The following is a 14,308-nucleotide window of genomic DNA, read 5'->3' as shown; positions in this document are numbered from 1 at the left end:
GTGTGTGTGTGTGTGTGTGTGTGTGTGTGAGAGAGACAGAGGGTGTATTACCTGTGGACAGAGCTTCTTGTCAGGTTTGTTGTTGGGTCTTGCTGCTCTTTTCTTCTGGGAGTTCTGGAACAGAGACACATACAGAGTGTCATTAGTGAGAAGTGACACAGCGATTCTAAACAGTTCCAATACGAAGAAGAATGAATGTATTCAGTCTGGCACAACACAGGGAGTGACAGGTGACCTGCAGTGGAATACAACGGTGGGATTTAAATTTGTGGAATTACAACATACACACATGGTTCCAACTCTTTATAACTAATTATCTAATTATTATCTAGGCCGTGTTTTTAAACTTTCCATACGTGCAGCCCAGACTAGAATATATTATGAAACCCCAAAAGTGTAAAAACAAGACAGGCTCTCATGTTTTTGTTTCCATCCACAGATTTAAGAGTTTTTCAAGAGCATTCACCATTACAAGTTGTTCAGTGTGTTATAAAGCACAACATACCACCATATGATTTCATTTATTTCATCTGAACAGAGCCATAATCCGTTGCACAGACAATAATACATTTGGGTGACTTTTCACATCTACATAGTATAACAGCCAACTGTTCTAGCACAATTAAGGCAATTGTGTTCATTATTTCAGGACATTGAATCCAACAGTAAGGAACTCCTGGTTTTCCATAATACATTGGAATCTCAACAGTTCATGTTTTTAATTAAAAATACCTTTTAATTGTACCTATCTCACATTTTGGGAAAATGCGCTTATTTGCCCTCTTGCCAAGGGTTAGATAAGAAGATTGATTCTCATTCATGACTTTCACTCTCACTCTGTGAAAAAATTGTTATTGCCACAGTGACTTCCTGGATTCTTATTTTTATAGTTTACTAAATATACCATATGAGACTCCAGGCTATGCCAATTGTATTTTGTCCCCTTCATATTCAATATATTGATATACTGTACACTTAGCACTCTATACACAATCTTCTCATCCAGCTCTCAGTAAGAGAGAAAATTAATTTAGCCTATCTCTAAATATGTGATACTATTCTATGAATATATAAATATCTCATATAACACAGTTCCTCTGCTGCTGAGCCCAAATGTTATTGCTATTGCAATGTTGATCATCCACATAGTGATTTAGATCATCAAAGCGACACTGATAATAGTGAGTGATAAGAGTGCTGAATAACAGAGAGAGATATATATAAGACTTAATGACATAAAACAAAAACTGGGTTGCATTGCTAATAACTACTACATACACACATATGTGCACACGCACACACACCATCCTCTGTTCATCCGAGTTTCTGCCCAGTACATTAGACTCTCATTAATCATCAGGCTTCCTTCACTTTAGAACCAAGTTTTTCCACACACACACACACACACACACACACACACACACACACACACACACACACACACACACACACACACACACACACACACACACACACACACACACACACACACACACACACACACACACACACACACACAGTAAGGACAGACGCTGCAGTGCAAGCAGCTAAGCTTATCTGGCTCAGGCCGTTTCCATGGAAACAAGCATCTCTCTCTGCAAGGAACCACTGACAACAAAAGAAAGAAATGGAGGTAAGAAAAAGGTAAGAGACCACAGAAAAATTAAAAATAATACTGGTGTCATGTTTTCATTTAGACTGCTCCAAAATGTAAATTTTATTTTATGTAATGTTTCAAATGAAATGTTGAAATACTGTAACCTGCCAGCACTAAGGGATCTTCTCAATGATTACTTTCATGTCCAGGTGCAGCGTCAGCATGAAGGGGATTTGCTTATTTTTCTGATGTTTATTTCCACAAATATTTCCACAAGTCTTCCCCCCCCTCCCTCCTTCCCTCCCTCCCCTCTCCTCTTTCTATCCCTTCATCACCCTTTGGGCTAATTCCCGACCTTTCAATTTTTCATCTCCCGCTGTCCTTTCCTCCCTCTCATCCCGCTCTTCTCTCCACACTCCCTCCCTAAATAACTCGCTCACACCCTCCCATCCCTCTCTGCTCCCTAACCCATTTAAAGTTCAGTTTATCAGGATGCAAACAGTCTAGGAATAGCTCTAAACTCACGGAAAAATAAATAAGTAAGCCTGCTTGATAATGGAACCATTGATTCTGGCTGGAGGATGAACAGATGTGGGGACTATTGGATCAGGCACTCAGCTGAGCAGTGTTCGGTCACAGAGGGGGGGCATCGATTAAAAGAGATGGAAATAAAAGCATGCTAGACTTTGAAAGGGAGCTCATGACACTGACTATCCCACCGTGTTTCATTTGCATGAGCAATTCCTGCATTGTCAGCAGGAAAAGTTGGCTGAGTTTGCAACACAAAATCCTTTTGTTTTATAAAAATAGACTTGTGTTAAAGTGTAATAATTACATTCACTTTTTATTAGCCAGTGGATAGTGACTTTGCGAGGGTAAGTGATGTAAGAAATACTCTTACATACTAATTAGCCAGCATTGTGACATTTTCAAATGTACAATGGGGCTTTTATACCTGTGTTTTAAGCCTCTATAATACCAATACATTTACAATGCATTTCACTAATTCCTCTGAGTGGTACAGACACAATAACAGAGCTGCCACTCAGTGTATTTTAAATGGCCTTTTCCACAGCAGACAGTTGGACTTCAGCTATCAGTCAGACAGCTATCTGAACCTCCACTGACTTGCCCTGACTGTGACAGTACAGTACCGCAAAACACCAAATAGCAGCATCAACTGGCAATTACATACCTGACCAGCCTGATACAAGTTGCGTCAGAAGGCTGACGGCTGCATGGACTGTCAGTCAAACAGCTAAACTGGGAAACCACTGCCTGAAGCTGTGAACAAGGATAATTTGTTTGTCTTAATGTTGAGCCCAAATTTACAGGCACACCTTAAACTCACTTTTACAGATGTATGATCGAAAATGTTCATTATTCATTATGTAAAAGCACACACACCAGAGTCCAGTTCTCATGTTTCCGAGCCTGCAGGTCTACAGTTACGCTGCAGATAAGATACCAGGTTGACTTCCATGTTATCTGATAACATCTTTAACAGCCATTGGCTGTGTCCTCTGCTTTGCCCGCTGCATCAAAGGTTTTTTCAGGTAACATTTCATCATATTTCCCATTGTTGATTCTATAAAAGGGAAAAGTGGATGGGAGGGGAGGTGGATATTGAGAGCAAGTTGGGAAATACTGAGGGATGACAAAGCCAGAGAGAGGCAGATGGATTTTCAAAATAATAAATGCACGCCAAGCCCTTCTTTGGGCCTGCCTGATGGATGGAGGGAAACCGATCAGGACAGAGAGGGAAACAGGAAGCGATAGTCAATGACATAGGGAAAGAATAGCGAGACAGATAACAACAGCAATGGCAGAGCGAGAATAAGGGGGAAAGTGAAAGAGAGAGATGTTGTCATTTCTCAGTCATGGATGAGGAGACACAGCAGTGTGAACTCTCCTCCTTCAAATCCAATCTGATCTGCAGTTCAACCAGCCGTGACACTTGTGAATACAGAACAGGGCAGGATCAACACACATTCAGGAGACCTGATGAAAGAGTTAGGGACGTCTGGAAGAAGGGAGAGTGGAAAATGTATACACTGTGGCTGGAGACGGACAGGAGAAAGTCAGAAGCACGATGAAACTAAACAAACTAATGTTGAAACTCTTGATATAGAAAATATATTACCTCTGCGGGTTGTGAAACCATAGACAGGCAGCAAATGAGGGCTAAAAACACTGAAAACAATGTTGAAACTTAGAATCAACACAGGAAAAAAAAGAAATCTTAAAAAATGACAAAATGCAAAAAATATCATGTCATCTAGATGGCTAGAATTAGATAGAGCAGTCTCCTGACACCACAACAGGCAGCAATACTCTTCAAAAAAATATTCTAAACTGCTCGATTTAGACGTTACTGTCTTGGCGACAGAGCGCAGCAAAGCCCCGTACATTTATACAGTGCACTGATATGGTTTCTGAACAAAAATGATTTTCACAGCTAGTCAGGTTACTGCCCGCCACGCAGGTTAACTGACAGTACATGAGATTGCTCTCTGAGAATTGGGAAGAGCACAGAAATCAGATTTGCTCTCGGTGTACAGACTCACCTGACGCAAACAGGCATGAAATCCTGAGAGTGTTTCTGTCCATTTCCAAGCAGAGACATGTTTTATTTTCTTATTTTATTGTCTTGTGAATCACTCAGTGATGCTTGCTCTAGAAAGGTGCTGTATAAATAAACTTTACTTACTTACTTTCTATGCATGATTTAGAGTATTAAGATGACTTTTCTTTACCAGGTAAATAAACAACATCTGTAAGACTTTTTATTAGATTTTTTATTAATGTGGCGCTGAAAACACTATTTTCTTCTGAGGGCAGAAATTAGATCAGATTGCCAGAATCTGATCTATTGACGAGTAGATTTCCTTTAGATTAGATTAGATTTTCAGAAGTTTCATACACACACACATCATACACACACAGGAAAAAAGGGGTCCACACAATGTAACACACAATGGGTTACATAACCAGTGTGTGTGTGTGTGTATGTGTGTGTGTCTGTGTGGATGGAAGCAGAGAGAAAGCAGTGTAGAGTGACAAAGTGACATACTGTTAAAATCCTGCTATTTAGAAAGTAAAAACAACCCGATAATGTTCATATAACACTACAAACGGATGCTGGTAATGTTGCATGCAGATTGTAACATAATCGTTTTTCTTAGTCACACTTACTAATAGCTTTTAGTGAATTCCAAGGATGCAATTGTAGCATTAAGCAGCTCTCTCCACTTGTCTGCTGCAGCTCAGAGCACAACGGAGCAGAGCAGATAAGACGAAAGCAACACCAGCGTTTCCCAAATCCGCCCAGTCTGCTCAGCTCATTATTACACACTCACGCTGTTTCCACACTCTGCAGTGTCTCGTACACTTTAACACATATTTGGTGAAAACACTACAATACCCTCCTGGCGCTGAACTAAGAAATAAACAGCTCATTTACCCTTGTGCTTTGAGCAGAAAGCCTCTTTGTCTGCTGCGATGTTGTCAATAAGCCTGAATTGAAGATGGGAAATCAAATAAATCTGACTTTTCCAGTTGTTCATTAAGTACTCTACCACATCACCTTAACCATTCTGCAAAATGATGTGGCTGTCATTTGATATTTCATTTCAATTGAATAATTTGAAAGTCTATTACCAAACATTTTATAAATTGGGTTATCCATTACAAATCTGCAATATTTTTTGTTACATTATCATTATGGAGGTATGCAGCAAAGACAATATTGTAACACTGATTAAATAAAAAGACGAATGATCATGGATTGCCTCATTCAAGCAAGTTACTGGAGTCTGCCAATTAATTTTAATACAAAACATACAGACATGTATTAAAAAACAATGGGAGCCGGAAACAAAAGAAGAAGAAAAAAACGTTAAAAATCATAAAACTGTATGCATTTCAAATTGAGTCACAAAAAAGTAAAGTAAACTCCTCTCCCAAGATTCTTTTGATTCAGTTGATGGAAAAACATCATTAGGTAACATATCTGAAAACAACAAACTCAGGTATCAGAGAGTTGCTTACCCTAACAAATATTTATCTGTGGGGGGTGGGCGAATACCGAATCCACTGTTTAACATTCTGCCGAATCCAAAACCAAATACCGAATCCTACTCCCGTCAATTAACACAGTGAACATGTTAATGAAGTAAACGCGTCTGGTAACACAAGTTTTCATGTGTGACTGTCCTTCCTTTGCTGAACCTGAAGTTGTCTGAATTCCTTAATGCACAACTCATATTCTTTCGGAAGTTTCATGTGCACATGTTTTAAGAGCGGCGATGCTGTGTATTGTTTAGGGTCCTTGCCACCACAAGACAAATCGGCATTGCAAACTGATTTGCTTTTTTTGACTGAAAGTACTGCCAGACAACACTTTTTACTTTCTCACAGCCTAGTGCATTGAACAGTCCACCTACGTAAACACATAAACCGTAACCAACGGCGGCCTCGTTACGTTGACCAGCGTAGCGCACGTAGTGCAATCATAGGGATCGGTGGAAAAAAATTCAAAGGTTCGGCAGAAACCAACCCCCATCAAGAAGCCCAGTATTTGGTGGAAGCCGAAGCAAAAAATCATGGATTCATTGCATCCCTGAAGTCAGCAGACTGACTCAGTATTATTAGCTACAACTTATTATATTAATTAAAGTTAGCTTATGTTAGCAACAATAAGCTAGTGGTCATACCAGAGTGTACTGAATTTAACAAAGGCCTGTTTTATTGTTTATGCTTATTTCACTTTTTATTTTCAAGAGGAGAATTGTGTTATTTCCTCTTTCAATAAAATCACATGATGTCACTAGTTTGATGAATGCAACAGTGGTCCTCGACTAGGAAACTGTTTAGGTGTTGAATTAGCTTTAACGTCACAGTACAGGACCAGACTGAACTAGGCGATTGTTCATGTTGAGGCAGTGTCTCCCCCGTAAGATGATTTTCACACTCTCACATAGAAAAAAACAAAAAGCATAAAAAAAGGGTAATTTTAGTGCTAAGAAGCATTTTTTGAGGATCCTACATGTTTGCTGCTATGTTTGTTTCTAGCAGTTTGGATTCAGATGCTGTAAATGTCAGACTAGTGTCAGATTGATCATTACTTTGGATACCATCAAAATGTCAGATCAATGTCAAATATGAAAGTAAGATAACACTACCATGTTTTACACCCACTGTCAATAATTAAGAAGTGTTTAAATTACGCATAATTTGCAACCCTACTTTGAGAATTTTATGAACCCAAAAACAAATAATCATAAGACCGTTGAATAAAAAATGAAATGAAATTAAATACAATAAAGTCAATACATTCTCTAATTTATGTGATGTACAAAAAACAATGCCAACCACTGGCTGCATGGAAGACAAGCGTATGATATGTATACCTCTGGATGTAAGAGAAACAAATTGAAACAGGAGGTCTGTACATACAATTTACGTCATCTACCAGCACTACGCGAAAGTGAGTTTGTTGCGCTAGCTTAACTTCAACTGAGTGCACACACCTTTTTATCACTTCTCCTGAGATAGCTTTTCCTGTCAAAAACTGGGGTTAATCAATCTTCTGCGGGCTTAATGAAAATTCTACGCTGTCTGATATAAATGATCCGACCCAGCTGTGGATCAGCCGCCGCTTTCCAATAAATCACCTGAAGCTAAACCAATGTGCTTCAAGCTGACACACATTACACTCCTGAATCCAGTATAAGCTGAAAACCTTAATTTTGTATTTCATTTGTAGGCTATGCAATTTAAATATGATTATTGAAAAGCTCAGCTCTGCTTGATGTTTAAAGTTTTACAAACATCTGAGGCAGACATGTCTTCAAATCTTCCCACCATGTCTGATGTTGTATTTTTAGTTGTGCAAATAAATGCTGACATGATGTAACACAACAGTGATCTAACTCACATCCGTTTGTGTGTATCTGATAGCCAAATCCAAAAGAGTAAATGGTGAATTAGCATTTCATTAGCATAGCATTAGCACAGCCATAAAGTGCCTGAGACTGAGAGGGGACCAATATGACACTAAATCTGCAGAGAAGCCAAAGCAAAGCGCGCACGCACACACACACACACACACGCGCACACGCACACGCACACTTAATCTCTTTTCACACTCTATCTCCATTTCTTCCTCTCTTTTCTCCACCAATAAATTATCATGGCAATAAAAGGCTGTATTTGAGACTGACTAAACCAGTTTACTTTGGCTCTTCACAAACACAAACACACTCGGAAATATGCAAACAAAGGATCAAGGCAGGATGAAAAAAAGATGGGAGGAGAAGAGGAGGAAAAAAGAAAGTAGGGAAAGGAGGGGCAGTTCTTTGTTACCAAAAACGCTGCTCTCTTCCAGCCACTTACATTACAGAAAAGCATGAGTGTGTGTCTGCCTTGTGTGCGTGTCTCCAGACACTCTGCTTATTAAGGCAGTGTGTTACTAGGTGACCTCGCGCAAATGAACCCCCCTAAAGTACAACCTGAACTCTTTATATTGATCTGAATTATTCATGTGTGTATGGTGTGTGTTGTGTTCATTCGCAAGATTAGCTGTGCAAGTAAGAAATGTGTGTGTGTGTGTGTGTGTGTGTGTGTGTGTGTGTGTGTGTGTGTGTGTATATGTGTATGGAAGGATTAGTGGTGTTTGTGTCCTGGAGGTGTTGGAAGCTGAACAGAGCTGCTTGTGCAAGAAGGAGTGAGAGGAGGATTGTCGTATATGGGTGTGTGGTGTGTGTGTGTGTGTGTGTGTGTGTTGTGTGTGTTGTGTGTGTGTGTGTGTGTTGTGTGTGTGTGTTGTTGTGTGTGTGTGTCCTCAGGGTTCTATTGCCTCGTACATTAAGAGATAATTGTCTCATTTTACGTACAAACCAGCTAATTTCTTTTTGCTTTGCAGGATTTTGCATTTTCAATACATTAACAAATGTATCAATTATTTTGTTCAGTTAACTGGTTTATTGTACACCCACCACCAGCCTCCAGAACCGCGGATGTCCCCTTATAATCATTTATTTTGTCTGATCAATGTCGGAGAAAGACTGCAAACATGGAACCTAGAAATGTTTGCCATTCATAATGATTAATCCATTATTTAATTACATTTTGCATCAACTTGATTACTGATATTAAAGCACACCTGTGATTCATTGTGTGGTGAAAAACAAACAGGGTTTCAGAATTCAGGATTTTTACTTCAGTTTCATTGGTGTAATTTGTATTTGGGACATTTTTTCCAGTGTCTGAGCTTTTGATCAGAAAATACCTGATTCCAGCCAAAACTCACACTGCTCTATGAAAAGGGTCTGATGTGGGAGGCAGAGCTTTAGGATACTCAACAAAGACAGAGACGTCAGGGTAATGAAGCAATCTAAAGACAGCGTGTATACATGAGGAGAGGGGGATGGGAAAAGGGAAAATAGGTAAATGGACTGAGAGACAAAGGAGGAGTCTAACGTCTGGAAAATTTTAATATTTGATTGTGTGACCTACTCTTACTCTGCGAAGCCGCACCAGCAAGCAAAGGATGCAGCATCCATTTACATCCCCCCCGCCTCCCAACAATAAGCCTCAACAACCACAGACCATGATATGTTGCCGTGGCGACGGCTTTTGCAGCCTGTCGCCAAGGCACCCTGTTGGCAACACATTAATGAGAAGACGGGGAGAGGAAGAGGAGGAAGGAAGGGAGGGGTAAATGAATGAGGGGGAGAGAGAGAGGATGGAGGGAAGAATGAATGATAACAGGGTCAGCGGTGGAGAGGGTGAGAGAATGTGGTTAAAAAACTGGAAAGAGAAGAGTGAAGAGGACAGGAAGGAATGAACGTGGTTGGATGATGTGAGAAACAAATCCAAAACAAAGAAAGTTAGAATTTCAAAACCCTAAAAAAGCTCTTGACACAAGGCAGCTTCACAGCCTCAACACAAAGCTCAAATCATGACTAATGATAACAGCTCTCTCCTTAAGTTCTCTTCTTGATATGCTCTCAATTCATCTGCTACGCCCTGCTTTGCTCTGCGGTGCCCTGCTACGTCCTGTAACGCCCTGCAGCGCCCTGCTATCCCATGGACTACTACAACTACTATTTTTAGTCATTGTTCCATTATCTTTTTCGCGACTACTATTACCACTGTTCATCACATCCCCAACCGGCACCGTCAGACGCCGCCTCCCAAGGGCCTAGGTCTGTCCGAGGTTTCTCCCTTAAAAGGAAGTTTTTCTCACCACCGAGGCTTCTTCCTAAAAGGAGTTTTTCCTCGCCACCGTTGCACTACATGCTTGCTCTTGGGGTAATTACTGGAATTGTGAATTATAGAGTGTGGTCTAGACCTACTGTATCTTTTATTTATTTATTATTATTACACTTTATTAATCCCACAAGGGGAAACTACACTTTTCACTCTGTTGTTATTACACACAGGCCTGAATTACACACACATGCTCAGGACCTACACATGCACTAATGGAGAGATGTCAGAGTGATCTGTAAAGTGTTTTGAGATAACTCTTGTTAGGATTTGATACTATGAATAAAACTGAATTGAATTTAGAAAGCTCAGTGTTACTGAGACCTGATAATTAAATCATTTGCATGCAACCTGTATGTAGAATCAGGTAAACCCAATTTACTTAAATATCATCAAAAGCAAACACCAACACATCTTTGTATATTTGAATATCATGTCGGTTTATAAAAACTGCCTGCAAACGGTGGCTCCGAGATGAGTAGAGAGGCAATTGGAAAATGATGAAACTGCAACAAAACACTTCTCAATGATATGATGTTTGACATTTCTCGCTAAACTGTAGCTCTGCAGCAGCAATAATGGCATAAGGAAAATAACACAAAACGCTGAGAATATTATTGCAGGCTGTAAAATAGTTTTTCTCTCGTTCATTTTTCTTTCCTTGCTTTCTCTGTGCAGGAAGAAAATCCACATCCCTAGTCCCAGTGCACATTTGTAAAGAAGTTGTAATTCTATTGTACAGCAATGTGTCTGTTATAAATATGATGTATTTTTTTAATATGTTTGTATATTTTGCAAATGGAAAAGGCTTCTCTTCCAAATGGGGCCCCATATTATCATATGTGTAAATATGAGCACAGGAAGATAATTCATGGGTTGAGTCTGTTCTCTGTGGAAATTATTGACCACAAAACATTAACTGACTAAACAAAAGTAACACACCATTCTAAGGTATTCCTAAAGTGACAATCTTTATAATATAGACATCTTAAATGTTATGTTGTTACAAGTTTTATAGTAAGTTATTGCTGGTTGCTAGGCTGTTGCTGGGGTGTTTAGTTACGTTACTGGGGTGTTTTTTTAGGGTATTGCTCAGTGGATGCTGGGTATTTGCTAGGAGATTTTTAGGTAGTTGCTTGGGGTATTAAAAGGGGTTGAAGGGGTGTTACTGGGTGGTTGCTAGGGTATTAGTGAGTGATTAGTGTGTTAGGGATTGTTAGGCCTCTGGTGGTGTGTCTGATTTGAGTGCTAAGGTGTTTGAGGTGTCCCTTAGGGTGTTGCTTAGTGGATAGTTGTTAGGGGAGTTAGGGTTAGTATCTTGGGGTAATTAGAGTGGTTGATGTGGTGTAATGGGTTCTGTGTCACTGCTAGAGTGGGTTTTCCAGGGCATTGTTAGGTGGTGAGACTAAAATGAGTAATAGATGGTTGCAATGGTTATTCTGGGTTGCTGTTGTGGATTACTAATAAAGGAAAAGAGCATCACGCTTACATGCATGTGTGGAAAGATGAGTAATGGGTCCATGATTCTGATAATGTTTTAGAATTTAAGAGATAAAATGGGGGAATTAATATGTGTGTTAACAACATGGAGCAAAGTGATAGCGAAAGGTCTGTCATTTGAATCACCCTATCAGCTATCTAATGTTCAGTTAGGCCAATGGCACCTTGTGAGGCCTCAACAGATAAGGGTGACGTCCCAGAATCCCTCTCATCCCTCACTATTTTCACCATCCACATAACCCATTAAATCTTAACTTCCTTTTATAGTGAGTCAACAACATCAGACCCAAGGATTTCTGACCCCGCCATCGATCTCAACAAAAGGCTAATGGCACTGACAACCCTTCTGGCTTCCAACAACTGAAAACTGTGACCTCTTATCTGCTGCTTGCAAAGGATTAAAGCAGCACACAGTGACTCTGGTGTCTGCCGTACATCCAGATTATTCTTTGTCCCACGCTTTAAAAAAATGGACACTGTAGAAAAACAGTAGCTTTCAATATTTGTTTTATATTATGACTGATAACTATCAACATGTCACAGTGAACAATTGTAAACACAAGTCACAAGTAAACACAAGATCTTTATTTAAGGTGAACTTACATTAGTAGTGTACCTATGTAGCAATGTGTTCCGAGTCCCTGTAACGGCTGTGATTGTGATCAGTTGTAATTAATGAAGAAGTAATTAAAAGATCTACCTGCTTCACCTATCTTCAAGACAAACAGATTCAGATCATTACTGTGTTTAAAGTTGCTGTAACTATTATTTTGTTTTGCTCCTCACCATAATGTTTACTTGTCGTCTTGCATGGTTAAACAAGGGTTAAACTTCATCTTCCTCTCCCCACCTCCCTCTTTTCACACTTGCAGGCACCTGAGCTGGCACCAACGGTTACCTCAGCATCACAGAGAGAAACCATATGTGAACAAGAACACAGTCACATGCACAACACAAGGTTCTTCACCAACACAGAGAGTCTCCATCTGGTGTGTGTGACAGAGGTTGTCCGAGCAAACCACAACACAGCACCCTGTTATATCCTATAAATAGGGAGCATCATGCAGTAACACCTCCCTGCTCTCTCTATCTCACTGTACAGTTTATATTTTAGTGGGTTTTAATGAGGTATAGGGGTCAGAATAACAAACAAATAAACCTTTTTCTTCTACAGCGTCAATGAGATTATAAATGTTAGTATTGTTTTTGTATTTGCATATACAGGGTAGAGATGAGACAAAAGGATATCTATTACTGTTAAAGCAAGGTTGGTCTGCCAAAGCCTGCAATGGAAAAAAAGTTCTCTCTTTCTTTCTCACTTATTATGCATGCAAATTAAACATCTTAACCTCTCCATTCAAAAGCTCACATAGAGTATACGCATGTACACTTCAGACACACACACACACACGTCCATATGACCCCCATAACCATATGGCATGTGGCTTTTTGATGAACGTGGTTCACATCTTTAATTAGTCCTGATGCTTTGTCATATGTAGTTTAACACCTAACACGCGCGCACACGCACACACACAGACAGTAGTGTACAGTATGTGTAAGAGGGAGAGTAAATTGGAGTGTGTATGACAGGTTGACTGGGTTGTCCAGTATTTGCAACGTGACCTGCATTAATTATGTCCACGTGTGTGTGTGTGTGTGTGTGTGTGTGTGTGCGTGTGCGTGTATATATGTGTGTTAAAATATGGAAATACTGAAAGTATGTGTGAGAGCATAGCATTTATTCAAAACATTAAAACATAAAAAATATTAATAATTCAATGATGGCTCCTTAACGTAACATATTTCCACTGCCATAGTAGAAATCAGTTGAAGGAACCCATTGTCTTTTATAAAGGCAGGCTAAGTTCTATTAGGCTCTTTGTGCGTTGAATAATAAGAGCCTGTTTGAGCTCACTGACAGCAGAACAAAGCACGGCTCTGACCGACACATTGGCTCACTGAAGCTTACTCCTTAGGTATTGAAATTGGGTATTGAATGATTTGATGATCATTTTTTTTAATACCCGATACTTTAGAGGCAATTTGGTGAGTACCTTAACAGCCCTACATGTTCGTACAATGAATATGAAGTTAGAGCCAGATGGTGATTATCTTTGCATAAAGACTGAAAACAGGGAAAAACAGCTAACCTGGAAGTCACTGGCTCCATCTAACTCTTGGCAAGAAAGTAAGAGCAATATTGACATTAAATTAAAAAGAATTCTAAGACCTTTTTTTAAATATAAAAGGAAAATGATGATCCCTCTGCACTTTCCATTCTAACCCACAATATTGAAATTGCTGGTATATGATGATGGTGATGCATTGCTTTACAGCACAGAACAGGATTAGATCTCAGTTCTTCCCACTTAGATTAAGGAACAGGATTCAACGAGAAACAAAAAAAAGTTCTTGCCTCTTTTGTCTTTAGAAGAATCCTTAAATGGAGACTTCACCTAAACAGATTTTTATGTGTTTTGTGTTATATTCAAGAGTATATTTCTGTCCTAAGTCCTGAGTCTTATCTTTCTTATGGAAATAATGGAGTGGCCAAGTTATTAAAGTTGATTGTCTTCCTTTAAACATTGTTTGACTTATTTCTTGCTTTTTGTGGGGTGTCAAAGTTGATTAACAGAGGGCCTTTAATAATCATGCTGTAAAGATTCAGTATCTTTGGTATACATTTTCTAAGCATGGTAGAGAAAGTGAGAGGTTAATTGAGAAAAACAACATGTTTTCCTCCTTACAGAGCAAAAGAGGGAGGAAGAACAGGCATCCACCTTGTTACTGTAGCATTTATGGGAAATGATGGCCTTCATTTTAAGAAACGTTGCTACAAACAACCCCAGTGGTGTGAGACATTGGTGACCAACCACCTTGTTATATTAATTACAGCACTAAAAGGTTTTTGGGTGATTTTCTGATGTTAAAGTG

At 39.4% G+C, this 14,308-nt stretch overlaps 1 protein-coding gene across 2 annotated transcripts in view; it reads right to left on the bottom strand.

Moving 5' to 3' along the window:
• The window catches only part of mtcl2 (microtubule crosslinking factor 2), a 116,639-nt gene that overhangs the window by 34,473 nt on the left and 67,858 nt on the right, over positions 1 to 14,308 (bottom strand). For both annotated transcript variants that reach the window (XM_032519950.1, XM_032519951.1), the window contains exon 5: positions 52 to 114. In XM_032519950.1, coding sequence (XP_032375841.1) covers positions 52 to 114 — 63 coding nt within the window. The remainder of the gene's footprint in view (positions 1 to 51; positions 115 to 14,308) is intronic.

Source organism: Etheostoma spectabile, chromosome 7, assembly GCF_008692095.1.
Source record: "Etheostoma spectabile isolate EspeVRDwgs_2016 chromosome 7, UIUC_Espe_1.0, whole genome shotgun sequence".
Classification (NCBI taxonomy): domain Eukaryota; kingdom Metazoa; phylum Chordata; class Actinopteri; order Perciformes; family Percidae; genus Etheostoma; species Etheostoma spectabile.
This window is presented reverse-complemented; position numbering and strand designations above follow the sequence as displayed.